This window comes from Chinchilla lanigera, unplaced genomic scaffold (genome assembly GCF_000276665.1).
Source record: "Chinchilla lanigera isolate Chin_1 unplaced genomic scaffold, ChiLan1.0 scaffold00054, whole genome shotgun sequence".
Taxonomy (NCBI): domain Eukaryota; kingdom Metazoa; phylum Chordata; class Mammalia; order Rodentia; family Chinchillidae; genus Chinchilla; species Chinchilla lanigera.
The window spans coordinates 8,100,636-8,128,219 of NW_004955455.1; the positions used below are offsets into that span (position 1 = coordinate 8,100,636).

At 53.3% G+C, this 27,584-nt stretch overlaps 1 protein-coding gene across 4 annotated transcripts; it reads left to right on the top strand.

Annotated features, from left to right (window-relative positions):
- Positions 1-615: 615 nt before the first annotated feature.
- Ggt5 (gamma-glutamyltransferase 5) lies at positions 616-24,962 on the top strand. Of its 4 annotated transcripts, none has more exons than XM_005396405.2 (12): positions 616-975; positions 13,124-13,254; positions 13,508-13,603; positions 14,102-14,297; positions 14,858-15,015; positions 15,397-15,543; positions 18,373-18,509; positions 18,816-19,006; positions 19,375-19,481; positions 19,667-19,785; positions 19,923-20,033; positions 24,543-24,962. In XM_005396405.2, the coding sequence occupies exons 2-12, from the start codon at positions 13,206-13,208 to the stop codon at positions 24,687-24,689; spliced, it is 1,458 nt and encodes a 485-aa protein (XP_005396462.1). In that variant the 5' UTR covers positions 616-975; positions 13,124-13,205; the 3' UTR covers positions 24,690-24,962. The 4 variants fall into 4 exon arrangements, with proteins under 4 accessions (XP_005396462.1, XP_005396461.1, XP_005396459.1 ...); XM_005396404.2 differs by lacking the exon at positions 616-975 and adding an exon at positions 1,014-1,410; XM_005396402.2 differs by lacking the exon at positions 616-975 and adding an exon at positions 1,450-2,036.
- Positions 24,963-27,584: the final 2,622 nt, after the last annotated feature.

Below are 27,584 nucleotides of genomic sequence, written 5' to 3' on the forward strand. Positions count from 1 at the left end.
GAGGCCTGAGGGGCGGGCTCAGGGCTGCGCCATGGGGAGGAAGGAGGGCCGCCTGTGAGGCTCTCTGAACCCCTACATGCTGGCTGGCAAATGTAGCCCTGTTCTCTGGGCCCCATGAGGCATAACCCAGGGCTGCTTCAGCGTCTGGAAGACTTCAGTTCCTGCTCCTTCCTTCCCGTCATCCCCGCCTCTGCCACCTCTTGGATGAGGACAGTCAGGGCCCGTCCCAGTTGGGCTCCCCAGCAGAGCCTCCGGCCAGGCCCAACCCCACTCTGATCCTTTCCCTCGGCCTTTGCACTGCGGCCTGTGCAACCCAGCCCCCGGCCTGACCAGGATGGCTGGCAAGGGGAGAGGAGAGGGGAGGGAAGATGTCCAGCCCCTTGACCCAGCTGTCCTTTTGGTCCCCGCTGCCCTGGCCTCTGAGCTCTGAGGGCTACAGTGGGTGGGTGGCCTGCCCCACTCAGGAATGCACTTTGGTTCGTGTTGAGCAACGTCGCTGCGTGAGGGTCGGTGGGGACGGGAAGAGGCGCCCTCGGCCCCTCCCTCCTCGAGGCAGCGTGGGAACGGGCCTCGGGGAAACGCCCTGTCTGGCCCAGGCTGACCAGGGGCTCTGCGTACAGAGGCCTGGCAGGCTGCGTGGCCTGTGAGGCAGCAGTCCCTCTCTGAGCCGCACCTCCCAGCTATACCAGGGAATGGGCTCTAGTGCAGAGACCCGGGACTGGCAGGGCTGAGGGCAATGGGAGGACGTGTGGGGGCCGAGGCTCCGTGTGGCTAGGAGTCCTGCCCACTGCGCCCTGCACCCATGCTAAGCTAGGTCAAGGGAGTGCCTCCGTGGGCCCTCCTCCCCGCAGCTGCCCAGCAGTTAGACACCATAAGGACCAGAGAGGAGCCAAGCCAATGTTCCCAGAGGAGGACACAGCACAGCACCCGGGCAAGGTGTCCATATTCCCCAGAGGCCCAAGGCTGCTTTTCCAGGTCAGCAGGTCCCAGACGTGGGTGGTCCGGTGCCACGGGTGTCAAGGGGTGGGTGTGTGGCCGGTCTGCATCCCCTGCTGTAAATTGGTAACGCTGTGGGCTCTGGGCCAGGACACGCCTTGGGTCCCTCTGTCCCTTCAGCCCCACTCCTCTGCCACGTGGATGCCCAGCTGAGCTGTCCCTAGGTGAGGCCAGTGGAAAGGGCAGGAGTGGGGTGGAGCCGCCCTCTGAGGAGGCGCTGACCGCTGAGCCCATCCGGGCTGGGAGCTGGGCTGCCCCGCTCCACTTTCCCTGTGATGCCAGGAACCGGGAAACTGGCACAGGGGCTCCTGGGAGCCGGGCACCCCCGGCACTGAGTCCTCAAGCACTACCGGAATGAGGAGACCCGGGCGAAGCTGATTGGGCAGGAGGGACCGCGGGACCGACCGGCAGTCAGTGAGTTAATCGCCACCGCCGCTGTCTCCTCTCTGCAAAGAGAAACTCCCCCTTGGTGCCTGGCCTCGCGCCAGGGCCAAACGCGGGCTGAAGCTGGAAGTTCAGGCAGTGGCCGCGTCTGCCTCTGTGCTGAGTGCTTGGGAGGCCGGCAGCTCCGCCGCTGCTGTCCATCTGTCCATCTGTCCACAGGGCTGTCAAGCTGGCTGCTGGCTGTTCATCTTTGAACCCCTCTTTCCACCTGTCTGTAAGCCCATCTCTGTCCAAATGTCTGTCTGACCATCCTGCTTGTCCGGCTGTCTGACAGTCAGTGCATGTTTGTCTGTCCCTGCCCACCAGTTTTTTCATTTGTCCATCTGCACATCGTGTTGTCCATTCACCTGCCTGTCCATCTGTCCCTCTGTCCGCTGGTCCGTCTGCCCACCTGCTTCCCGCGTCCCCCTGGGCCACTGAGCCATGGCCCGGGGCCACAGGTGCACGGTCAGCCTGGCCCTGCTGGGGCTGGGGCTGACGCTGGTCGTCACTGTGCTGGCTGTGGTCCTCTCTCGCCACCACACGCCCTGCAGCCCTCAAGCCTTTGCCCACGCTGCCGTAGCGGCTGACTCCAAGGTCTGCTCAGACATCGGACGGTAAGAGGTGGGTGGGAGCTGGGTGGCTGTGGCAGCTGGGCCCCCGGGAGACTGACTGGTGGCAGGGAGTGGAAGAGGTGCGTGTGTGTACATGCCGGCTCGTGGGGTAGGGGCCGTGGGGTTTGGGCTCTAGCACCAGCCAGCCCTGGGCACAAGGAGGCAGCCTCAGTACCTTTGCACAGAAGCAGTGGCAGGAACCTACAGGCCCGTGGCAGTGTTGGCAGAAGTAGCGTTCCTGACTCCAGGGCACAGGAGGTCCATTCGCACGACACAGATCAGACACGGAGACCCTAAAAGGATCCTGCTCCCTTGTGCCTGAACTGGCCCAACCTAACCCTGGTGGCAGGCTCTGGCCCCTTTAGCAAGGCCAGGCTATGTCTCCAAGGGTAGGGCCTTCCCAGGCTCCATATGTGGATGCTGCCCTGGCAGGTGCACACAATGCTGCCCGTTTTCCCCTTGGGCCTGGGCTCCATTGCCAAGTCTCTCAGACCTTGGAAACCCCTCCTGCTGGTGCCATACTCCCCATGGCTGCCCTCCCCGCGTCAGGGCCCGGTCGGGGTGGGCGGAGCGACTGATGTTGGGCAGGCTGGGATGAACGGGTGTGGACAGGGGCCACGGCTGGCATTTCCTGACCTTCACCCGGGAAACCCAGCCCATGGGAAACCTCTGCTGCCTGGCCACACCACCACCAGGGAGGGACATGGCAGGAAGCCCCTCCTGGCCCCCTGCCTCCCACTAAGCCCCCAGAAGCCTGAGCAAGCGTCCTCTTCCCGCAAGCCGAGCCGGTCTGCTTGCCAGGGTGTCTTCCTCACAGACTACTGTGAGGGGCCCCAGTGCCTCAGACGCCAGGAGTCTGTCCTGATGCACAGGGGACGTATGGCTGGGTCCTGGCTCTTTCCTCCCAGCATGCCCTCTTCTGTTCATTCATTCATCCAGCTTTTCATTCATTCCACCCTCCCTGCATCCATCCAGCCATCCGTCCATTCTTCCCCGCTCTAGCTGCTTCCCCTCCTGACCTGCTCCTCCGGGCTCCTTGGGCTCCTCGGGCTTGCTGCCTCCTTCCGTGTGTCTGCTTTCAGGATGGCGGTGGCTGAGAATGGCAGCTCAGGGACAAGTTAGCAGGCAGCTGCTTTGTCCTCCCCCAGGGTGCTCCCAAGGGATGTGAGCGAACGAGTGAGTTACCTGCCAGCCGTGCCAGAGCCCCTGTCCTGTGAGGACACCCCAAGACACAGTGCACACTTAACCCCAAAGTTGCCAAGATGCAAATGAGGCCAGAGGACCACCAGCCCCAGACACGATTAGGAGAGCCTGGGGGGCGGGCTGCTCCCACTATCTCTGAGCAGCGTCTCCCCAGCCTCTCTCTGAGGGTCTCTGGGACATGCCCTGCTACGCACATGAAGCCCAGGGGCTGGGGTCTCTGCTCTGAGCCTGCTCCCTCTGCCCGAACTCTCTTGGGCTCTCCTTTCGTGAAGGGAGCAGATGTGGTTTCTCCCTTGTGCTTTGTCAAACAACTCTCTGTTTCCTGTTCTTGTTTTAAGAAGCCTGGAGCGGGACAGAGCCTGGAATTGGCTCCAGCTACTATGGAATGGAGCAGGGGCTGGTGGCCCCCTGCAGGGCTGGGGCTGGGGCTGGGGGAGGCTCAGGAAGGGACCTGGTGCAAGGTCCTCCTGCCCAAGATCTCTTCCTGCAGGGTCCCTGGCCACACCACTTCAGGGTCTGTCAGCGGACACCCGCAGCCCACACTCCTCTCCCGTCCCCTTCTCTCCTAACTCATTTGCTCTGAGCCCCTGGGCGAGGCTTTATATGAGGAGCCAGCAGCACGGTGACAGTGAGATCCCTTCCCCTCTAGTCTGTCGTCTCCCAGCTTGAGGTCCTCATGTGTTAGACTTGTGTGCGAACTGCACATTCGGAGGTTCTGCGCAGGCATTTGTGGTCTAAGAAAACATTCTGAGCTTGAGGGTTACCGCTGTCCTTCAGGTTTTATGGCTCCCGTTTGCTGTGGCTTCTCAGAAATTCCTGCCCTCCCGGGCACACACCAGGCGTGGTGATCCCAGAACTCACAGAGGCTGAGGCAGGAGGATCATGTGTTTGTACCCAGCCTGAGCAACTTAGTGACTTAGGGAGACCCTGTCTCAAAATAAAGAAGGGCTGGGGTGTTGCTCAGTGTGAAGGCCCTGAGTTTAATCCCCAATACTGAAAAAAAGGGTTGGGGATATAGCTCAGTGGCACAGTGCCTGCTTAGCAAGTGTGAGGTCATGAGTTCGATTCCTGGTATTAAAAAAAAAAAAAGAAAGAAACAAGCTGGGTATGGTGGCGCATGCCTATAGTCCCAGCACTCGGGAGGCTGCAGCAGGAGGATCATTGGGAGTTCGAGACCAGCCTGGGCTACAAAGTGAGCTCAAGGTCAGCCTGAACTGCAAAGAGAAACCCTGTTTAGAAAAGACAGAACAGCAACAACAACAACAACAAAAAAAAAACCTGAAAAAAAAAAAGGAGGAAGAAAGAAAGAAAAAAAGAAAGAAATGCCTGCCCTCCTAGAGGATCCTCAGGGGGAGGACTTAGGCCCAGCCAGGAAAAGGGACCTGCCCGTGGCTTAGGGGACAGGCTCAGCTGTGCCCTGCTGCTGCTGCCACTTCTGCAGGGATGGAAACTATCCAGGGCTGTGGGAGGGCTGGGGTTTTCCTGGAGTCCCCATTCCTCCCTTTGAGCCCTAATCCCTGGCCAGCCTATTGGCCTGGCCCATGGAGGCCAGAACTTCAGCATAGCCAGGTAAGCAGACCCAGGCAGGGCACACAGAACTGCCTCCGGGGCTCTGACAAACAATTCCCTTCCAGGGAATTGGAGTCCGGGCTGCCACTGGGCTGTGGGGTGGAGTTGTTAGGCTCCCAAAGGGTGGGGTTTTGTTTGTTGGTTTGCTGTTTTTGAGACACAGTCTCACTATGCATTCTAGGCTAGCCTTGAACTATTATATAGCCCAGGCTGGCCTCAAATTCACAGTGAGCCTCCTGCCTCAGCCTCCCAAGTGCTGGGATTACAGGCATGAGCCCCCACACCTGGCGAAGGGCTGGGATGTCAGCTGCTCCATACCCAGATGGTGCCTGGGTTATGCTCCAGGTACAGAGGAAAGCGGGGACCCTGGACAAGCTACTGCAGCCTGTGATTCTCAGCATCCTCACCTATGAAGTAGGCACGTGTGGGGCGGCTGTGAGCACCCAGGTGCTGAGGCGTGGAGCTCACGCCACCCACTGGAGGGGCTCCCTGCAGGGCCACTGCTCTGTCTAATGACGTTTATGGTGGCTTGGCTGGATCAGGCTGACATCTGCGGACCCGACTTGGGACTAGGGCGTGACTTCTTCCTCCATGACCGTAGCCTTTGATCTGCTGTTTCCTCCCCTCTGGGCCCCAGCACGGGGCGGTGACCCTCACAGCTCTCTGTACTCTGGGCACGCTCACCGGGACATGACCGCATTTCCTCCCTCCCGGGGCTCAGGAGGAAACGGCCGCCATGCCCGCCAAGGCCCGCACTTGTGTGCGAATGGGTGTGTGTGATCCGCCTGTCTGACTGGGCGTGTGGCAGCAACCTCCTGCTCCTTGGCAATAGAAACGTGCGGTTCTCCCACTGCCCGGAACTGCCCGCATTTCATGGCTGAGGAACCCAGGCTCAGGTTACTGAGTTACCTGCCCAGGGTCCTGCAGCTGGTACACAGGAACACCAGCCCCAGCCGCAAACCCGGGGTGCGCTCGTGAGGTTGTGAGTGCGGGGGCGGGGGGGGGAGGGGGGTGCCTTTCTCCATCCTCAGTGTCCCGTATCCACTACGTGAGGTACGCTGTGTCTGCAGGCTGGCCCAGGGGCCCATGGGGAACCCACACGGCAAAGCCCCTGCCTTCACGGTAGTGGAAATAACAATAAATCCGTAACTGATGTCAGGGGCTTGGATGTGATCGCTGGTCGGTGTGCATTCAGTTTTAGGGTTTTTTCATCCTTTTTGTTTTAATTTTATTTCGTGCTGGACATGGTGAATCCCAGCACTTGGGAGGCTGAGGCAGGAGGAGGATTGCTGCTGAGCCCAGGGCCAGCCTGGGCTATATATTGAGTTCTAGATCAGCCTGAAATATATACTGAGACCTGCCTCAAAAAAAATTTTTTTTTTTTTTTGGTGATACTTGAACCCAGGGCCTCCTATAAGCTAGGCAAGCACTCTACCATTGCACTCCACTCTCATCCCAAATTTGGCTTTTTGGCCAGGTGTGGTGGCGCATGCCTGTAATCTCAGCACTTGGGAAGTTGAGGCAGGAAGATCACCAGGAGTTCAAGGCCAGCTTGGGCTACATAAGCAAGTTCTAGACCAGCCTAAAATATATACTGAGACCTTGCCTCAAAAACAAATGTGGTTTTTGTTAGTTTTTTGGTATCTAGAAAAGTTTGTATTCTTGTTCCAAAGGATATTCATGTATTAATATCTTTCTTATACATTATGTATTACATCTAATTATAATATTAGATATATTAGACAGCAGGCCCTTGGTTCTCTCTTTTATGGATATTCTCTGTTGGCTCCTCTGATGGTTAATATTAAGTGTCCTTTTGGTTGGGTTGTGTGCCAAGTGGTTTGGTCAAATACAGATGCTTGCCAAGCATGGCAGCACACACCTATAACCTAGCAGTTTGGGAGGCTGAGGCAGGAGGACCACAAGTTCAAACCAGCTTGGAGCATTTCAGGATTTAGTGAGAGCCTGTCTCAAAATAAAAATTTTAAAGGTTTAGAGATATAGCTCAACACAAAGGCCTTGAATGGTTCAATCTCCACTGCTGCAGGAGGAAAAAAAGATACTGTTCAACTTATGATGGTGTTACATCCCAATAAACCCATCGTTAGTTGAAAATACATGGCAAAAATGCATTTATTCCATTTAACCTGCCAGACATCCTGGCTTAGCAGCACAGTGCACTGTGGAGAATGGGTTGATTCCCTCTCCTGGACTGCGGCTGTCCAGCAAAGAGAGAGGATCATACTAAATATCACCACCCTGGAAAAGTCAACATCAGAAATACAGCTCCTACTGAGCTTACTATCACCTTCACACCATCATCAGCGTTAAAACTGTAAATTGAACCAGGTATGGTGGTGCATGCTTCTAATCCTTGCCCTCAGGAGGCCGAGGCTAGAGGATCATTGCAAATTAGAAGCTAGCCTGGGCTACATAATAAGTTCAAGGCCAGCCTAAACTACACAAGGAGACCCTGTCTCAAAAAACAAAAGCAAACAATTGTAAATTGAGCCCGGTGTAGTGACACACACCTATAATCCCAGCACTTGAAAGGCTGAGTCAGGAAGATCGAGGCCGACCTGGGCTACATAGTGACACCTTGTCTCAAAAAACAAAAAAATGCAAAGTAAATTGAGCCATTGTAAGTTGGGGATTGTCTATAATAGTCTAGATACTGCTGTGAGAGTATTTGGGATGCCTGGCATGGTGGCGCATGCCTGTAATCCCTGTACTTAGGAGGCTGAGGCAGGAGGATCATTGTGAGTTTGAGCAAAGTGAGCTCAAGGCCAGCCTGACCTGCATAGTGAGACCCTGTCTCAAAAAAGAGAGAATATTTGGGGTTATAACCAACATTACAATCAGTTGATTTCTAAAAGAACAGATATACTTCCACAATATATATGTGTCTCATACATCCACTGGGGCTCTTAACAGGAAAAACTCTGATTTCATGGGGAAGAAAGAATTCTGCCTCAAGACTAACAGAAATGTTGCCTGAGCTGGGCATGTTAGTATGTGCCTATAGTCCCAAGTACTTCAGAGGCTGAGGCAGGAGGATTGCCGTAGCCCAGGAGCTGCCAGCCATGGAAACATAGTGAGACTCTGTCTAAAAACAAACAAAAATTTGGCCAGGCAGGAATCCCAGTTTGAGGCCAACCTGGATAATTTAGCAAGTATCCACCCCAAAATAAAGAAAATAAATAAATAAAAAATTTAAAAGTCTGGGGAAATAGCTCAATGGTAGAGCTGTTATCTAGCATGTGAGCCGGGCATGGTGGCTCACACCTGTAATCCCAGCACCCGGGAGGCTGAGGCAGAAGGATCATTGTGAGTTCGAGACCAGCCTGGGCTACAAAGTGAGCTCAGGGCCAGCCTGAACTGCATAACGGAACCCTGTCTCAAAAAAGAAAAAAAAAAGTGCTTCTCTAGCATGTACATGGCCTTAGGGTTAATCTCCAATGCTGCAAACAATAATAAAAATAATATCACAGGAAGTTCTGCCTGCATCTCCAGCCTGCCCTCTTCAGATTTTGAACTCAAGACTGCCATGTGCACTCTCGGCTGACGGAATGGACTGCAGCCATTCCCTGCAGGTTTCTAATCTCCCAGCCCTCACCACTGCGCAGGCCAGTTCCTTAGGATGAGCTCTCTTCTCTGCCTGCCCGCGTCCTATTGGTCTGGTTTCTCTCCAGAACCCTTGCTCACCCTGTTCCTCCTGGGACTGATCCTGAAACCAGCGGGGACCTCCTCTTCCTCCTGCCATGCTCCTCTCATCGGCCCTAATAGTGCTTTCCTTCCCAAGGATTAGATCGTTTGAAATGAATATTATTATTATTATTTTGCAATGCTGGGGATTGAACCCAAGGTCTTGTATCTCGTGTATACTAGGAAAGCCCTGTGTCTCAGAGCTACCCCCATAGCCTGAAATTAATATTATCATATAGCTTTCACCGTTAGCATTTGCATGATATATTTTTTCATCGTTTCACTTTCCCCTTTCTGCACCACTTATATAAAAGTCATGAGTTTTAATCTATTATTTAAATTTTCATTCATTATCATCTTATGTGTCGTGTCATTAATGATTCATTTAGATTTATAGGCATTATCTGTAGGACATGGTGCCACATGGCTGTGATTCTAGCACTTGGGAGGCTGAGGCAGGAGGACTGCCACAAGTTCAAGGCCAGCCTAAAGTAGACATCTGGCTAAGGAAGGACATTTGTTATGGTTTATATCCAAATCTGCCCTCCCCCTCCTTGCTGCATGTGTTCATGGGATGTTTTATTTTAAATCTTACAAGATTTTTCTTTCTTTTATCTTTTTGAGACAGGGTCTCACTATGCAGTTCAGGCTGGCCTTGAACTCACTTTGTAGCCCAGGCTGTCCTTGAACTTGGAGCCATCCTCCTGCCTCAGCCTTCCAGCTGTTGGGATTACGGGTGTACACTACCATGCCTGGCTAAGATATTATTTTCTGTAGCACTATAATTTTTTTGTTTTTGTTTTTTTGAGACAAAAACATGATATGTAGTGCCCTTGAGCTCACTATGTAGGCCTAAGTTGGCCTCAAACTTGCAGCAATCCTCCTGCCTCAGCCTCCCAAATGCTGGGATTTATAGGTGTGCACCACCATGCCTAGCTGAGAAAGGTATTTTATTTTTTATTCATTTTTTAATTTTTTTGTCTTTTTGAGACAGGGGCTTGCCATGCAGTTCAGGCTGGACTTGCGCTCACTTTGTAGCCCAGGCTGGCCTCAAACTCACAACGATCCTCCTGCCTCAGCCTCCCGGGTGCTGGGATTACAGGCATGCACCACCATACCCAGCCTGAGAAAGGGATTTTAGAAACTAAGATTTGGAAGCTAGGGGTCCTCTTTACCAATGGGACACCTGACTTCCAGTTAGCTTCCATACAGAGCCAAAAAAGACACCAAAAAAGACCAAGACTCCATCCTGATAGCTCCAGTTCAAACCTACCATGACAAGCTCCTTCCTGATCTCTTATCTCATATTTTTTTCTTCCATAGTAACACAAGTTTCCAACAATGTCAATATATTCACTTTCTTGCTCTGTCCGGAATATGAAATACTTTTAAAATTGCTTCAACACCAGCATCCCTAGATGGGGTTGGCAGCCCTCCCCTGGCGTGTGGATGAGTGGGGTCATCCCAGTGCATCCCTCAGCGCGGTGTCACCTTCACCAGTCAGCAAACCGTCCAGGCCAGAGAAGCAGACTGTGTCACCTGGGGCTCTCCAATGCCTCCCTCCCAAGCCAAGGAGAATTCAGTTTCAAAGCCAGGCTGAGGCGCTGGGGATTTAGCTTAGCGGCAAAGAACCTGCCTGGCAAGCACAAGGTCATGAGTTCAATTCCTGGTACTGGAAGAAGAGAAAAAGCAAAACCAAAAAAAAACAAAAATCAAAGCCAAGCTGGAAAGGCTATTAGCTCCTGGGTGTGGTGGTGCATGCCTGTAGTCCCAGCACTCAGGAGGCAGAGGCAAGAGGATCACCACGATTTCAAGGCTAGCCTGGGCTACATAGCGAGACCCTGTCTCACCTCCCTAATCCACCAAAAAAAAAAAAAAAAAAAAAAAAACAACAAAAAACCTTAGCTAAGACCAGCACAGCATGCCCAGAGCCAAGGGAAGTATCTGATTTTTTTTCTAGTAGCATAGATAAAAGTATCTCTATTATTTCCCTATAAACTGTTAGACTTAGGCTGTGGGAAAGTTCAGATTTATTCCATCTACATATAGGCAGGCTGAAATCAGGGTAATAGCAGCTATCTGGAGGGGAGGCTAAGTATATGTAGAGTTTAGGGATGGGGATTGCAGTCTCAAAGAATCCAGAGGGAACATTTGAAGTCAAAGCTGCAAGGACAATCAGCGCAGGTGTATAGATACACCTGGCCTCAGAAGACTGTAGGCCTGGTCCTAACACATTTTATGAGCCAGGGGTGGTGACGCATGCCTGTGATCCCAGCACTTGGGAGGCAGAGGCAGGAGGATCGTTGTGAGTTCAAGGCCAGCCTGGGATACAAGGTGAGCTCAAGTTCAGCCTGAACTGCATTGCAAGCCCCTGTCTCAAAAAGACAAAAAAAAATAATAATAATAAAATTAAATATTTTATGGCCCTTAATTTTCTTTCTTCTTTCTTTCTTTCTTCTTTCTTTCTTTCTTTCTTTCTTTTTCTTTCTTTCTTTCCTTCTTTCTTTCTTTCTTCCTGTTTTTTTGAGACTGAGTCTTGCTATGTAGCCCAGACTGGCCTCAAACTTGCAGCAATCTTCCTGCCTCCGCCTCCCAAGTGCTGCGATTACAGGCATGGGCCACCATGCCAGGCTTGGCCCTTAATTCTTGTTTGCTTAGGGCCACCTACTGTCAGTAGTGGGCTACAAACCTACTGTTTGTAATAGGCAGTCCAGGTCTCTCTCAGGTCAGGCCTGACATAAGCACCCGTCATTTCACAAGTCTATCGGGTGCTTTTATCAGCCACGCTGGTGCCCTGAGCAGGTTGTAAAATCCCAATCTGCCCTCATTCTTTTGCGGTCTTTCCAAATTCAGCACGCCCAGCGCACCCAGCAGCTTGTACACCTTGCGTTTACTACCTGCCTGAGTGGGAAGGACTAACCCCCTGATGAGCGTCACGCACCCATGATCCAGTCACTTCCCCCAGACCCCAGCTATGAGCGCATGAGGGAAGCTTTGGGGGAACCACCTGGATAGAGACCATAGCAAATACCCTTCCGTAGAATGTTCTCCAGGACCAGGGAGATCAGCAGCAAGTAGAGGCCAGGGGACACTCCCAGTCCTCAGATGTAACCGTACTTGTATTCCGAGGTTCTCACCCCTTTATCCGTCTGTAACCTCCCAGGAAACACGGAGGGTCTGCATTGATCCGTGTACATTTGGTCCTAGTAAGGGAGATGATTTGAGCCTCATTCTGGCTGACGATGATGCCCACGCCAAGGACCTATTCCCAAATACAGGGAGTTCACAAAATCCTTCCCCCAGCCCTGTAAGGGTGTCTGAAGCTCCTCCCTGCCACTCCAACATCTTTCTAGGACTTGCAGTCATGTTTACTTTTTGGTTTTTGGAGATAGGGTCTTGCCATGTAGCCCAGATTGACCTCAAACATGAGGCAATTCTGCCTCAGCCTCTTGAGGATTATATAATCCTCATCCTCTGGGATTATAGACATGCACCAGCATGCTCTTATTTTTTATTTTGAGACAGGGTCTCAGTGAGTCACTAAACTGCTCAGGCCAGGCTTGAATTTTCGATCCTCCTGCCTCAGCCTTCCAGAGTCTTGGGATTACAGGACTGCACCACCATGCCTAGTTCCGAGTTTGCATTTTATGCCGTGAGGCTGGATGAGCTCATCCACAGAGCAAAGGCTGCGATCAGGGCTCCCAGCACCAGGGGGCCAGGGAGATGGGAGAAAAACCCGAGAGGGGATAGGTTCAGAAGGGGCTTCCAAGGGGAGCGGGCATTTGAGAGGGCTGGGTGCTGCTGAGTCAGCCGGCGAGGTGCAGGTCGGCTTGCTCCATTTGGTAAAGAGATGAAGCCTTTGTCTCTCAAGCGAATTCAGGGTCCCTCCCTCCCTCCCTTCCTGCCCCAGTTTGTCACATGACTTTGCTGATGGTGTTTTATTCTTTTTTAACAATGTGTAATGAGGCCTGAATGTAGCGATCTTGTTTCTTTTATGCTTCTGGCTTCCTGCCCTTTCCCCATTCCGGGAATGCGCGTTTCCATGTGGCAGCCATGTGTAGCCACGTCAAGGCCCGGAGCTGGGCACACGGCTCACGGGCTGGCAGGACTGGGGTCTGGGATGAGCCGGCGAGGCCACGGGGAGTGGGGCAGAGGGAAGGCACTGGGGTCAGAGGCACCATGGGGCGTGGCAGGGAATCCAGGTCTGTTTCCTCTCTGGGTCTTATTTCCTCATTGCTGATTGGGTTTGAATGGAGTCCCTGCCCTGAGATAGAAAAGTACTGGCCTTTTGGGTCATAAGGCCCCTAGGGAGTGGTCTCCGAGGAGTGGCCCAGGCCCGGTCTGCCTGCAAACGAGCTGGTGCTACTGGGAGTCCTGCAGGAGCCGTGACCACAGAAGTTCTTGGCAAAGAGAGGTGCCTGGTAAATGGCCATGGGCCAGCGAGGCGCTCCATTTGAGGGGTAACCCGGAGTGTTTCCTAACCTAACCTGCGGCTCCGTGGCAGCAGACGGGCCGCGGGTCTGTCTCTGTTCCCGAGTAAGAGTCCGCCGAGCGAGCCCAGCGGGGGAGGGTGGGGGGCAGGAGCCAGCCACTGATGGTGCCGTGTCCCCCAGCGCCATCCTCCAGCAGCAGGGCTCACCCGTGGATGCCACCATCGCAGCCCTGGTGTGCACCGGCGTTGTCAACCCTCAGAGCATGGGCCTGGGTGGAGGGGTCGTCTTCACCATCTACAACGCTACAACAGGTGGGCCTCCCTGTTGACACCCCTGTCCCCACGGGGAAGACAGATTTGTCTACAACCACTGGTAACCCCTTCCCGAGCCGCTTCCCAAGCCCTCCCTGGGCCCTCAGGCCTCCCTGCCCTGCACCCTCACTTCTGCTGTGCACAGCTCCAGCGGTACATCCTGTCCTGAGTGTTAGCACAGGGAGGGAAACAGGCTGAGGACGGGCTGGGGCCATCTGAGGGTGCCATGACACTCACTCTACCCCAACTCCAGGGAAGGTGGAGGTCATCAACGCCCGAGAGACTGTGCCAGCCGGCTTCGCCCAGCGCCTGCTGGACCAGTGTGAACGTGCCCTACCTCTGGGCACAGGTGAGGAGTGGTGGGGGAGGGTGTCCACTCCTAACCCTACTGGGCCCCTCGGGCTGACCAGAACACCCCTAGAAAGGACAGCGTGCCTCACGGACCAGCTGTGACACCTTGCACGGGGGACAGAGCTAGGGTGTGGGGAGCCCGTTCGGAGCCTGTGATCTTCTGGGGTGGGGGCATCTTCCTGGGGGTAGGGCTCTCTGAGTAGGAAAGGGTGATCCAAGAGGAAGGCCAGGCTGGGCAAAGTCCTGAAGGGTTTGAAGATGCGCTGGTAGGACGAGGCCTCCGGGCTCAGCGTATGCAGGCCTGGCGGCCTCGCTGCGGACTCCGCGGAGAAGGCAGCAGGGAGCCGCAGAGGTGTGTGAGGAGTGGCGCGGGAAGGAGTGGCTTCCAAAGGCTCGCTCTGGCTGCCATGGCTGGGGGCCCCCAGCCGTGAGAGAAGAGGCGCGCCCTGGGCAGGCCTGGAATTCTCAGGGCTGAGGACAGGTGCGTGCCACGCAGGGGCGCAGTGGATCGGGGTGCCCGGGGAACTCCGCGGCTACGCCGAGGCCCACCGCCGCCATGGCCGCCTGCCCTGGGCGCAGCTGTTCCAGCCCACCATCGCCCTGCTCCGGGGGGACTTCCGCATGCCCTCCATCCTCAGCCAGTTCCTCAACAGCAGGTTCCTGCGGCCTCTCCTGTACAACTCGACCCTGAGGTGAGATCACAAGGTGGCCACATCCCAGCTGATCCCACCCACATCTCCACCCTGGCCCAGTCCCTCCTGCGCTGGAGGGTTGACCCAGGGGCACCCGAGGGGCCTTAAGACCAGAATGGCCGTACTTTTCTATGTCGCGTCAGAACCTGGCTTGGAGAAGCTTAGGCGGGGGTGCAAGGGTGCAGATTTGGGCTCTGGCACTTCCCTCAGGCCAGGCTTCCTTCTCACTCTCTCTGGGGTGATAAGAGGGCTTTGGCTGCCACCTCACCTGCCCTGTTAGACCACTGACAGAGGCCCCCATGTGTTTAGGGAGGACAGGCCCTGGGTAGACGCGGCCCCACAGGGAAAGCTACCCTCTCTGGGTTGGGGCCGAGTGAGGTGGGTGGGATTAGCCCCACTGCTTCTAGAGAATCGGTCCCCCTGTTACTCAGCCAGTAGTTCAGGGCCCCAGGCCAGGACTCTGCCCCAGGGGATCCCTTGATCTCACTTGAGCCCCTGGCTGGAGCGTGGCTGCCCCCTGGTCCCTGGCTCCACCCTGAGCGTGCCCTCCGTACCTCCAGGCAGCTTTTCTTCAACGGGACCGAACCCCTAAGGCCTCAGGACCCATTCCCATGGTCTGTGCTGGCCACCACCCTGGAGACCGTGGCCACAGAGGGCGCGAAGGCCTTCTACACGGGGAGGCTGGGCCAGATGCTGGTGGATGACATTGCCAAAGAAGGTCAGCCACACTGGCATTCCAGTGCCTGGTGCCAGCCAGAGAAGGGCCAGGCCCTGGGAAGGCCTGGAAGCTGCGGGTGGTGGGTTGAAAGTGGGCTTCCCCCAGGCTCCGTCCCTAGGGCTCCCCCTGTCAGCCGCTGGGGCGTCTGTGGGAGGGGATCGCAGCCTGCCACAGCAGGCCCGGACAGCTGAGCTGACCACGCTCCCGGTCCTCTCCCCTACTTCCTTCTGGTCTCTGTCCCTCCACCCTATGCCACCATGTACATACCCAGCATTACCTTCCAGGTCTGCACGGATAGGGAACGGGGATTCCCACCGTGGCAAATGTTTCTGCACCTCAGTTTTCCTATCTGTACATGGGGCCCTCCCTGTCTCACCCCAGGGAGCCAGCTGACCCTGAAGGACCTGGCTACCTTCCAGCCTGAGGTGGTGGATGCCCTGGAGATGCCCCTAGGAAACTACACTCTGTACTCACCACCACCACCTGCAGGGGGCGCCATTCTCAGCTTCATCCTCAATGTGCTGAGAGGTAAAACCTTCTGTCCCCTGCTCCGCCCAGCTATGGCTTTGGGCAGTGTATAAGTCAGCTTCTCACCACTAGAATGAAATACCTGACACAGCATGCTTCTAAAAAAGGGAGGCTGAGGGTGTAGGCTAGTGGTAGAACTTTTCCCTAATATGCATGGGGCCTTGGGTTTGAGCTTCAGCATTGCTAAATAAATAGATAAACAGGAAGAAAAAGAAAGATAGTAAAGAAAGAAAGAGAAAAAAGGAAGGAGAGAAGAAAGGAATATAAAGCAGGAAAGAAAGAGAAAGAAGAGAGAAAGGAAAGAGAAAGAGGAAAAAGAAAGTGAAAGAGAGGAAAGAAAAGGAAGGAAGGAAGGAAGGAAGGAAGGAAGGAAGGAAGGAAGGAAGGAAGGTGGACTGGGTGTGCTGATGCATGTACTCCTGTAACCCAGCTCTTGAGAGGCTGAGGCAGGAGGATTGCCACAAGTTTGAGGCCAGCCTGGACTATATAACAACACCTTGTCTCAAAAAAAAAAAGTCTGGAGAGATAGCTCAGTGGCACAGCACCTGCCTACAAACACAATGTCCTGAGTTCGATTCCCGGTACTAAAAGTAAAAGAACAGAGAAGGGCACCTACCCTGACTCAGTTCTGATGAGGGCCCCAAGGCAGGTGGCGTGGGAACCTGTGTCTGGGCAAACAGTTCCACCTCAAACCAGGAAGCAAAAAGATCTGGATGAGGCTGGGCCTGTACCTTTTGTAACTTTTTGTGGGAAGTACCAAGACGAGACCTGCTAACTATCTTCCAGGGCGCAGGCCTCATAACCTGATGACCTCACATTCGACTCCACCTCTTAAAGGTTCCAAAACCTCCCATCCCACCACCCCGGGGCTGAGCCTCCAGTCTCAGTGGACCCTTGGGGCACAACCAAACTGCATGCTGACTATGGCAGGCACCACTGCCTTTTCCCGCCTGGCTTCCTGATCCACAGCCTGGACAAACAGGTGACGGACACCCAAGACAGGGCTGTGGACAGGCACCAGGATGACGGGCTTTAGAACCGGCGCATTAGATTGCCCTGTACCTGGGGTTTTGCTGAAGGGACTGACATCCTTCTCCCTGGTGGGAGACCCAGTCACAGGGCACAGGAGCAGTAGGCTCCGTGCGGAGCGAGCTGCCCTTCACAGCCTCACGTTCAGGCCTGAGACACAGCCCATTCAGTCAAGCCTGCAAGGGCAGAGTCAGGGAACACCCAGGTCTGTGATGCCTGAGCCTAGCTCTGTCCGTGTCCTGTGGCTGCTGTAACACACTGGGGCCTTAAAACAACAGGAATGGATCCCCGCTCACTCTGGAGGCCAGAAGTCCCGTGTCAGGTTGTCCACAGGGCCACGTTCCCTCTGGGGACTCGAGGACACCCTGCTCCTTTTCTCTTCTCGATTCTGGTGGCTGCCGGTCTTCCTTGGCTTTGTCTGTATCACCCCAATCTCTACCTCTGTGGTCATACTACAGCCACAGGGGACATGTCCCAAGGGCTCCAGGGATGCCTAAAATTGCAGGTAGTCCTGAACCTTATGTATACCATGTTCTTGCCCATATGTACTTGCCAATGATAAAGTTTAATTTGTAAATCAGGCACGGTAAGATACAACAATAACTAGGTACCTTTTCACCTAAAATGCTTCTCTTTGACATATCCAAATTGCCAGCATCACTACTTGTGTTAGTCAGCTTTCCATTCTTGTAACAAATGCCTGAGATAAATAAGCTTACAAAAAGAAAAGGTTTAATTTAGCTTTGTTTTGGATGTGTTAGTCCGTGATTAGTTGACTCATAGCTTTTGGGCCTGTAGCAAGGCAGCACAGCATGGTAGCAGAACGTGGTAAATCAAGCTGCTCACCTCAGAGTGGCTGGAAAGCAAAGGAGACAGAGAGAGAGAGAGAGAGAGAGAGAGAGAGAGAGAGAGAGAGAGAGAGAGAGAGGGAAAGAGAGAGAGGTAAGAGCCAAATTAAACCTCTCTTCCTAAGAGAAGCAGAGAAGAAGAGAGGAAGAGAGTAGCATCCCATGGTGCCTTTTCAATGGCACATCCCAGTGACTAAAAACCTCCCTGAAGGCCACTTCATCCCAGGGACTAAAAACCTCCCTGAAGCCCCACCTCTTAAAGGTTCCACAGCCTCTGTATAGCACCAAGCTGAGGACCAAGTTATTAATACATGGGCCTCTGAGGGCACATTCCAGATCCAACTGTAGCACCACTACTCTTGCACTTTGGGGGCCATTCTTAAATTAAATAGGTATTACTTGACCACAAGTACCCTAATGGTAACAGTTGATCCAATAATGAAGATAGCTAATCAGTAATTCATGGGGGGTTAGGTATACAGCATGGATACATTGGACAAAGGGATGCTTCACATCTTGAGGAGATGGAGCAGAATGGCATGAGATTTCATCATGCTACTCAGAATGACATGTAAGACTTATGAATTGTTTATTTCTGGAATTTTCCATTTAATATTTTCAGACCATGGTGATCCCAGGTAACTGAAACTGTGGAAAACAAAACCCACCAATAAAAGGATACTACTGTATTGGTTTCTCCTCTCCTCTCTATGTTGGTCTTATAAGAATACATGTGATCACATTTAGGGCCCCCCTGCCTAATCCAGGGTAATGTCCTCCCCTCAAAATCTTTTATTTAGCATATTTTAACATAGGATAATATTCACTGTAGTATTACCTGTAAGGTAATATTCACAGGTTCTGGGGATTAGAACGTGGATGAGTATTGGGAGGGCCAACATTCAACTCACTGTACAAAGTGGCCCACACCTGTGTCCTACCTTCTCCCCAGGGTTCAACTTGTCAGCAGAGTCAGTGGCCCAGCTTGAAGGGAGAGTGAGCATGTACCATCACCTTGTGGAGACACTCAAGTTTGCTGGGGGACAGAGATGGCGGCTGTGGGACCCTCGCAGCCACCCACAGTTCCAGGTGATGTTGCCTGGGACCGGTGGGATTCCTCTTTCTTCCCCCAGGAGTTGGCATGAAGACAGGGTCAGGCCTGGTGGGGGGAAGACAGAGGAGGGAGGATAGCAGGAAGGGTGCCGTGGCCCTGGGGACCAGAAGAGACCCCGGAGTGGCAGTTATGGGAAGCTGGATCTGGGCATAGCCTGGGCTCAGGGAGGTCCTTGTGGCTCCCAGATTAGAGACAGTCCTCCAAGGGGGTTAAATTCACCCCTCTGCTCTGTGGACCCCACCCGGCTCCTCACTGACCCTGTACCTGCCTGCTCACCCCAGAACTCCTCCCAGGAACTGCTGGGGGAAGCTCTGGCCCAGCACATCCGCCAGCAGATCAATGACCGCGGGGACCACCAGCGCAGCCACTACAACCTGACAGGGGCCTGGGGCCACAGGATGGGTACTTCCCACGTGTCTGTGCTGGGAGAGGACGGCAGTGCTGTGTCTGCCACCAGCACCATCAACACACCGTGCGTGGGGCCGGGGGCAGGCCCTTCCCCCTTGCTCTGGACCAGAACCCTCTCCACCCCAGATTGGTCTATATTGCCTGCCTCCCCTGCTGTCCCCATGGAGGCAGCACCTTGCTTTTGCTCTTCCCTTCTGCCTACCTGTCAATCGACCTGGGACATCTCTGGCTGAGAAGGATGGTCCCGGGGTCCCGGAGCCAGGACCTGTGAGGGATGCACCTTACCCAGTAGGATGTCCCGACTGGGAGCCCCGGGGGGGCACTTGGGGGCTCTGGGCTCCAGCACCCTGGTGGGCAGCCATGACACAGGGGATCCTGAGAGGCTGACGCTCCTGAGAGGCTGAGCTTAGGCTCCGGCTCCCCTGTGTGCAGCTTTGGAGCGATGGTGTACTCACCGCGGACAGGCATCCTCCTCAACAACGAGCTCCTGGACTTGTGCTGGAGCCGCGAGGCAAACTCCAGGCGCAGGCCCCCATCCGGTGAGAGCAAGGCCTGCATCCCAGGTCCTACAGGCATCTCCCAGGGAGAGGAGGGCAGGTGGCAGCTGCGTGCTGACCCCTGCGTGGGTCACCCGCTTCGCTGAGCCTCCGCTTGCTCCGCGGTGAGTGAAGACAGGGTGGGTGCCGTTCCTGGAGGGCGTGGGTGACCCCTGTTGGGCCCCCAGTTCTAGGTGAGCGGCCACCATCATCCATGGTACCTTCCATCTTGGTCAACAAAGCCCAGGGCTCAAAGCTGGTGATTGGCGGGGCTGGGGGAGAGCTCATCATCTCTGCTGTGGCCCAGGTGTGTCTGAGGGTTCTTGGCTAAAGTGGCCCGTGTCTGGGAAGCCCTGCTGTCTGACGGCCCCTGGGGTGGGCGTGGGAGGGCTGGGGTGGGGCGGCCGGCGCCCCTCCCTCGCAGCATCCTCTTCCTCCACTCAGGCCATTGTGAACAAGCTGTGGCTTGGCTTTGATCTGGCAGCGGCCATTGCAGCCCCTATCCTGCACGTCAGCAGCAAGGGTGCAGTGGAATACGAGGCCGGCTTCAGCCAGGTGAGGCAACATTTGAGCTGCCTGCCCCCTCGTCCGTGCTACTCAGAAGCCCCGTAAGGAAGTCAGGTACCACACGGCCCAGCAGGACCACCTCACCTTTGGGGGCCACAAGGAGTTGGCTTCCAAGGCAGAGGGCGAGGTGTTGCCAAAGCTCCTCCCAGGCTGAGGCCCTCATCCCCCTTGGTCCGCTGATGCCATTTTTTTTGGAAAGCCCATTTTCCTGGCTGCGGCATCTCAGAGTCTCCCTTGTGGTGATTTACTTCCTTGTGTGGTTTGCAACTCGTATGTGGGAGTTTATTTATAAGAGAGCTTCTTTTTCCTGTGGGAGTCTTCAGAGTGCCTTTGTTCCAGCACATTGGGGCTTCTCGTAAACATTTTTTGATTCTTTCTTCAAAGCCTGTGGTGCCGGCCCAGGGGCTCAAGTCTCTTGGGCATCCTGGCTTCCTCGGAGCTTCTCAGGACTGGTGGATGCTCTTTGTTAGAACCCATTTAAAAGACTAGCATCTGGGAGCCTGGTATGGTGGCGCACACTTGTAATCCCAGCACTCAGGAGGCTGAGGCAGGAGGATGCTTATGAGTTCAAGGCCAGCCTGAACTGCATAGTGAAACCCTGTCTCAGAAAGACAAAAGCTAAATAAATAAATAAATAAATAAATAAAGACTAGCAGCTGGTGCTGGGGATGTAGCTCTTGGGGAAACCTAGTGTTGGCAAGGCCCTGAGTTCAATCCCCAGCACTGTGTGGGAGCGGGGAATTTAGCTGCTCTTTGAAACTTCAGATTTTATGCCCAGGCTCATTTCGCCTAGCTGGGCTCAAGGTTCTCGAAGCTGCCTCTCTTGGTCTGAAGGATGCCTTTCAGGGCCCTTGGAATCCCGGGGACCACAGACTAGAGGACTTCAGCCAAGTGGGTGTCTCCGGAGGGACAGTTTTGGACTCACAGTTGGTTGGACTAAAGGATTTTTCAACCTTCCCATCAGGTGAAATCCATACATACACTTCAGTGTAAACTGTACTTTAATGTACATTAGCAGTGGCTGCTCTTACAGACATCCTATATCTTACTTTCACTACACTACTCAGCAAATTACATGAGATTATCCAACACTTTATGACAAAACAGGCTTGGTGTTAGATGGTAGCCCGACTGTAGATGAACACGTGTTCTGAGTGCATTCAAAGTGGGCTGGGCTGATCTGATGTTTAGTAGATTAGATGTATTCAATATATATATATATATATATATATATATTTTTTTTTTTAAAGAGTGAAAAAAGGACAACATAGCAATAGGGGGTCTTACCGAAGTACAGACAAAGTGATAGGAAATTATCAATGGTTGTTATTTTACCTACTGCTATCTTCAAGATAGTTTCCTCAGGAAAACAAATAGACAAATAATAGTGAGTTACAGACAAAAGTGGTAGGAGATTATCAATGGCTGTTGTACTATAGTTTGGTATCTTCAAAGTGGTTTCTAGAGAAAACAAATAGAGCTATACATGAGTGACCAATTGAATATTCATTGACTATTCTCAATGGTTGTTGTAGGAAACACATAGTAATTAACATACATCCATTTACGAAATAGCATAGGAACAATACAAACATTACAGAGTTATGGACAGATTGGTAGGAAATTATCCATGGCTGCTGTATTACATGTTGGTATCTTCAAAGTGGTTTCTCAGGAAGACAGAGATACGCAAGAAAGATCTAACAAGTAGTTACAGCCTAATGGTTGTGAAAAATAGCGGATTACTCCCTCACCAGTGACTCCTTTCACTGAGGTGTGATGGCCGGTTCAATATATTTTTGATTTTTCTTTTTTTTGGTACAGGGAATTGAACTCAGGACCTTGTGCTTACCAGGCAGGTGCTTATACCGCTGAGCTGTATCCCTGGTATATTTTGAACTTAATGATGCAGTATTTTCAACTTACAGTGGATTTATCAGGATGGAGGCCCAGATAGGTCAAGGAACAGCTAGATTGCCTGAAGTCCTTGGCATTCGCACCATGATATGAAAGACCTAGCCTGGTGGGCTCAAATCTTAGAGACTGAGGCACCCCCTCCCCCACGTCACATCTGCCCAGTGACTTCAAGTGCTCAGACACCAGATTCCAGGGAACTTAAATCTAGAAGATCCAGGACCCAAGGAACAGCTTCTTATGCCCTTCCTCCTCCACCCTTTACTGAAGTCTCTTAGGCTACAATCATCACTTCTCAGACACCCAGAAGACCTCTAACTCTGAGAATTTGGGAGAGGGCCAGGGATTTAGCTCAGCGGCACGGCACCTGCTTGGCAAGTGCGAGGTCCTGAGTTCAATTCCCGGTACCAAAAGAGAGAGAGAGAGAAAGGACAAAGGCATAATCCTCAGCTCCTGTGGACAGTCAGAATATCAGTTACGCAGATGGAAGGCTTTCTGTGGGAGAATCCTAAACCCTGCATTGGAAACCCTGAATCTCCAAAGAGCTTGGCAGCTAAAGCCCAGGGTCTGAGGCAAGAAGGGTCACTGATCCTTGGGTCATGAATTTTGGCCACCAGACTCTGAGAATGGAGCCTCTGAGGACTGAAAGTCTATCTTTGGCTTTGATAGCAGTTGCCTCAGCCCTGAGACCTCAGGATTTGGGGCAATTTAGAACCAAGTGTTCAGGGCCCTGGGGATCTTGCCCTGCCAGTGGCTCAGGTCAGGTGGTGTCCCCTGATGTCCTTCTATCAGAGGACCTGGTGGGCAAAGTTCTTGATCCGTCAGTCCAAAATGTGGAAATAAGGGGCCAAAACAGCACAGGTCCTCATACTAGGATTTTTGCCTCAATGGACTGATAAATACGTGAGGGCCAATAAAAAATCCATAGTTGGTAAAAAATTAAAAAAAAAAATACGTGAGGGCCTTGCACTGGGATGAGGTACTTAGCATCTTAGAAGACAGTACCTCAGGGCTAAGGGTCTACCTTGTCCTTTAACTGCTTCCAAGCCCACAGATTCACTGTTTTGGACCTGGGTCACTAGGGCCCCTTCCCTGAGCATCTCCCACTCTGAGACCACTTGTGCTTTTGGTCTAAAGACCTAATTTCCTTGAATTCGTGGGTACTCAGAGCAGATGGGCTTAGAGCTTTGGGTCTTTCTAGCTGAACCCTCTACCAACAGGGCCTGTATTATTCAGCGTTTTGTTGCTGGAACAAAATGCCTGACATGTACAGCTTAAAGTGGAGAAGGTTTATTTTGGCTCATGGTTCCGGTCCATGGGGTCAGCTGACTCCAAGAAAGAAATGACACGCAGAGGGGCTGGCACAGGATGGCTGCTCCTGTCCTGGCATCCAGGAAGCAAAGTGAAAAAGGAAGAGCCAGAGGAAGGAAGGGACCCAGACAAGAATACACCCTTCGAATGCACACCCCCTATTTTCTCCAAATGGGCCCCACCTCTTGCTAGCACTTTTAGCTATTAATCCATTGATGATGTTAACCCTCTCATGATCCAGTCACCTTCCAGAAGCCCCACCTCTGAGCACAGGACCCTTTGGAGGAGACTTTTTTTTGTTTTTTTTGAGACCGGGTCTTACTGTGCAGTTCAGGCTGGCCTTGAACTCACTTTGCAGCCCAGGCTGGCCCTGAACTTGCAGTGTTCCTCCTGCCTCAGCCTCCCAAGTGCTGGGATTACAGGTATGTGCCACCACACCCAGAGGGGGAACATTTTGACCAAAACCATATCAGGCCCTGAACTTGTGGGACATCACTCCTTGGGGAGTTTGACAATTACATTCCTGGGCGCCTAAGGTCTCCAGCCTTCTCTGTGTGTCGAGATTGTCAGTCCTATATAGAGACCCTGAGGGGAGAAGAGAGGAAGGGAGAGGAGAGAAGGGGAGGGGAGGGGAGGGGAGAGGAAAGGGATCTTGAGTTGGGAGGTTCTTGATGTGCAGAGGATGTGGGGCTCCAAAGGCTTCTCTGGAAGGCATTCTAGAAGACTTTCTTTTTAAGAGACTCAAAATCGGGGTCTTCTCAGTCTTTTTTTTTTTTTGTCTTTTTTGAGACAGGGTCTCGCTGTACAGTTCAGGCTGGCCTTGAGCTCACTTTGTAGCCCAGGCTGGCCTCGAACTCTCATGATCCTCCTGCCTCAGCCTCCTGAGTGCTGGGATTACAGGTGTGCGCCACCACGCCCGGCAGTCTTCTCAGTGTAAATCCTTGGAACTTCCCTCCTCCACTGAGGGTCCCCAGAGCTCCTCAGATTTGTACTCGGAAGTCTCGGTGAATCGGATCCAGGACCAAAATGCACGTGCATCTCAAGGCCCTTTTGTTCCATGTGATGCTCCCGCTCCCCCATCCCACTTCCCACTCTGCCCCCCTGTGCCCTTCTGGTCTCTTCAGGCTGCTGAACTCCTCCCCCCAGCGTGTGTCCCCGGGCCTTCCTTTCCCCATCCCGCCTTCTGTCAGTTTCTTCATTTCCTGTCCAGGCCTCTTCCCCCTGGACGGGAACCAACCTGCCCTTTGCTGTGAACTTGTCTTCTCTCTCCAGGAGGTGCAGAAGGGGCTCCGAGACCGGGGCCAGAAACAGACCCAGCAGCTCTTTTTCCTGAACGTGGTCCAGGCTGTGTCCCAGGAGGGCCCCTGTGTGTACGCCGCATCTGATCTGAGGAAGGGTGGGGTGGCTGCAGGCTACTGAAGAGAGAGCTTGGCCCAGAGCCAGGGTTTCATCCTGCCTTAAGCCCTGAGCCCCAGCTGGACGATGGGACCAAGTGCTCCAGCTGGATCTGGACTCCAGGCCGAGACTGAAGGAGGCAGAGTCCAGAGTGACGGAAGACTGGAAGGGCCAAAGCCTCATCCCTGACCCCTTCCCGCAACCGCCCCTGGCCCTGCTCCAGCTCCTTCCCCTGGCCTCCTGCCCGCCTTCCCAATCTGTATCCACCAGTCTAAAATTAAAGAGGAGCCAACTACAGCCGAGCTTGGTGGTTCCAAGTGGGGGAGGGGACCCTCAGAGCGTGGGGGGGGCACACACGGACGCTCCCTCCAGGAAGCACCGCAGAGGAGGGGGGAACCGAGGCTCAGAGATAAGGCGGGTCGCACCCAGGCCACCCCTTTAGAGGCAAGCGCTCCGCCACCCCTGCCACTGTTGCGCTGGCCGCAGGGATTCTGGAGGCTGTCGGTGTGTCCGAACTGGTCCTGCTCCCTGGTGGGAAGGCAGGGCTGTGGCCTGGGGTGCCTGTGCCCCTACTCCTGCAGGCCTTGGCTGGGGACGCTTCTCTGCGCCAGGCAAAGGTTGGACACAGCAAGACCTGCGGCCCCTCACTGCAGCCCCCACCGCTCAGATGCTTGAGACCAGGGTTTCTTATGCTTGGCAGGACTGACATTTGGGGCGAACTGCTTCTTCACGGTGGGGGGCTGTCCCCACACTGTGGGGTATTGTGTTGAGACAGTGCCATGTCACCCCTGATGGGGAGCCGCTGCTCTGGATCGGTGAGCCCCCACTGCTGTGAATGACTTTGCCAGCTCCAGGGGTGGGCTCCCCACCCCAGCGGCTCCCCTAAATGGACCTAGACATCTGATATTGCACTGGCTCCTAGAAGCACCAGGATTTCTGTGTCACCCCAAAAGTGCTGGAGGAGTTGTTTAATCCACCCAGGTTGCCATGACAGGATAAAGTGGATGGCTTAGGGTATTTTCCAGAAATTTATTACAGTTCTGGAGTCTGACAAGTCTGAGATCAAGGTTTGGGCAGGTTTGGTGATCTGGTGAGGCCCTGCTTCCTCCTAGATGACAGCTCTAGTGGGAAGGGCTAAGCAGCTGTCTGGGGTGTCTTTTACAGGACACTACTAGTGATCCTTCACTACCATGGAGAACTGATTCCAAGACCCGCCATATATACCAGGCCCCTCGGATGCAGCCAGGCATGGTGGCTCATAATTGTAACCCCAGCACTTGGGAAGCTGAGGCAGGAAGGTTGTGAGAGCAAGGCCAGCCTGGGCTACATAGTAAGACTGTTTCAAAAAGAAAAGAAAGAAAGAAATCAAGAAAATGAAAAGAAATCCATGGATGCTCCAGTCCCTTATATAACATGGCATAAACCTGGCATGGTGGCACATGCCTGTAATCCCAGCACTTGGGAGGCGGAGGCAGAAGGGCCAGCTTGAGCCACATAGAGAGACTCAGTCTCCAAAAACCAAAATATAAAAATAAACAGTCCCAGTATTTGCATGTAACCTACAACATCCTCCTACATACTTTAAATCATTTCTAGATTGCTTATTTATTTATTTATTTTTGTCTTTTCGAGACAGGATCTCACTATGCAATTCAGGCTGGACTTGAGCTCACTTTGTAGCCCAGGCTGGCCTCAAACTCGCAGAGATCCTCCTGCCTCAGCCTCCCAAATGCTGGGATTACAGGTGTATGCCACCACGCCCAGCATTAGATTACTTATAATCCCTAATACAGTGTAATGCAGTGTTAATAGTCGTTATGCTGTATTGTTCAGAAAATAATGACAAGAAGCAAGTCTGTACATGCTCAGTACATATACATTTTTTCCTGGACAAAATAATTTTTTTTCAGTGCTGGGGATCAAATCCAAGGCCTTGGGCATGCGAGGCAAGTGCTGCTCTACCACCATGGGATGCCCAGCCTCCTGCTGAATAGTGTAGATCTGTGGTCCCTGGGAGGCACAGCTGGTTGAAACTGCAGACACAGAACCCTCAGGACTGAGGGCTGATCTTGATCCCAGGCTGAGGACTCTGCCCTCTGACCGTCACCTCTTAAGGCCCCATCTTGGCAATTGGGTTTCAGTATACGAATATGGGGTGAGGGACACAGGCATTGAGGATGTTGAAGGGGTGGACATCGTCCACCTGATGGGATCAAGAAAGTTCTTCCTGGGAGATCTGGCAAGCAGGAAAAGGGTGGTATGCTCGTTTCCCATTGGCTGTTTATTCCTGGTTTAAGACAAGGGAACTTTATTGACAGGTCAGGAGCCCCAGATCAGTATCCCCGGGCTGAAGTCAAAGGGTGAGCAGGGCTGTGCTCTCTCCGCAGGCGCTGGGGGAAGAACTGGTTGTGCTCCTGTTGCCTGTTATGTTCCTTAGTTTGTAGCCATATTACTCCTCCAGTATCTTCCTCTATACTGGCCACATGGGCTTTTTCTTCCCTCTCTCTGACTCTTTGTGTGTGTGAGTGTGTGTGTGTGTGTGTGTGTGTGTGTGTGTGTGTGTGTATGCATGCATATGCCCGTACACCCCCTCTGATGGGTCTGAGTGGATTGGACAAAAAAGCTTGTCTGAAAACTTACAGGGCTGGGAATGGTGGTACATGCCTGTATGATCCCAGTACTCTGGGAGGCTGAGGCAAGAGGTTCTCAAATTTGAGCCTCACCTGGGTGAGTTAGTGATTTAGCAAGACACTGTCTCAAAATAAAAAAAATAATAAGAGGGCTGGGAACATTAGCGCAGTGTGAAAACCCTGGGTTCAGTCCTGAGTAGAAAGACATACAGGGCTGGGCGTGTAACCCTAGCACTGTAATCCCAGCACTTGGGAGGCTGAGGCAGGAGGGTCATTGTGAGTTCAAGGC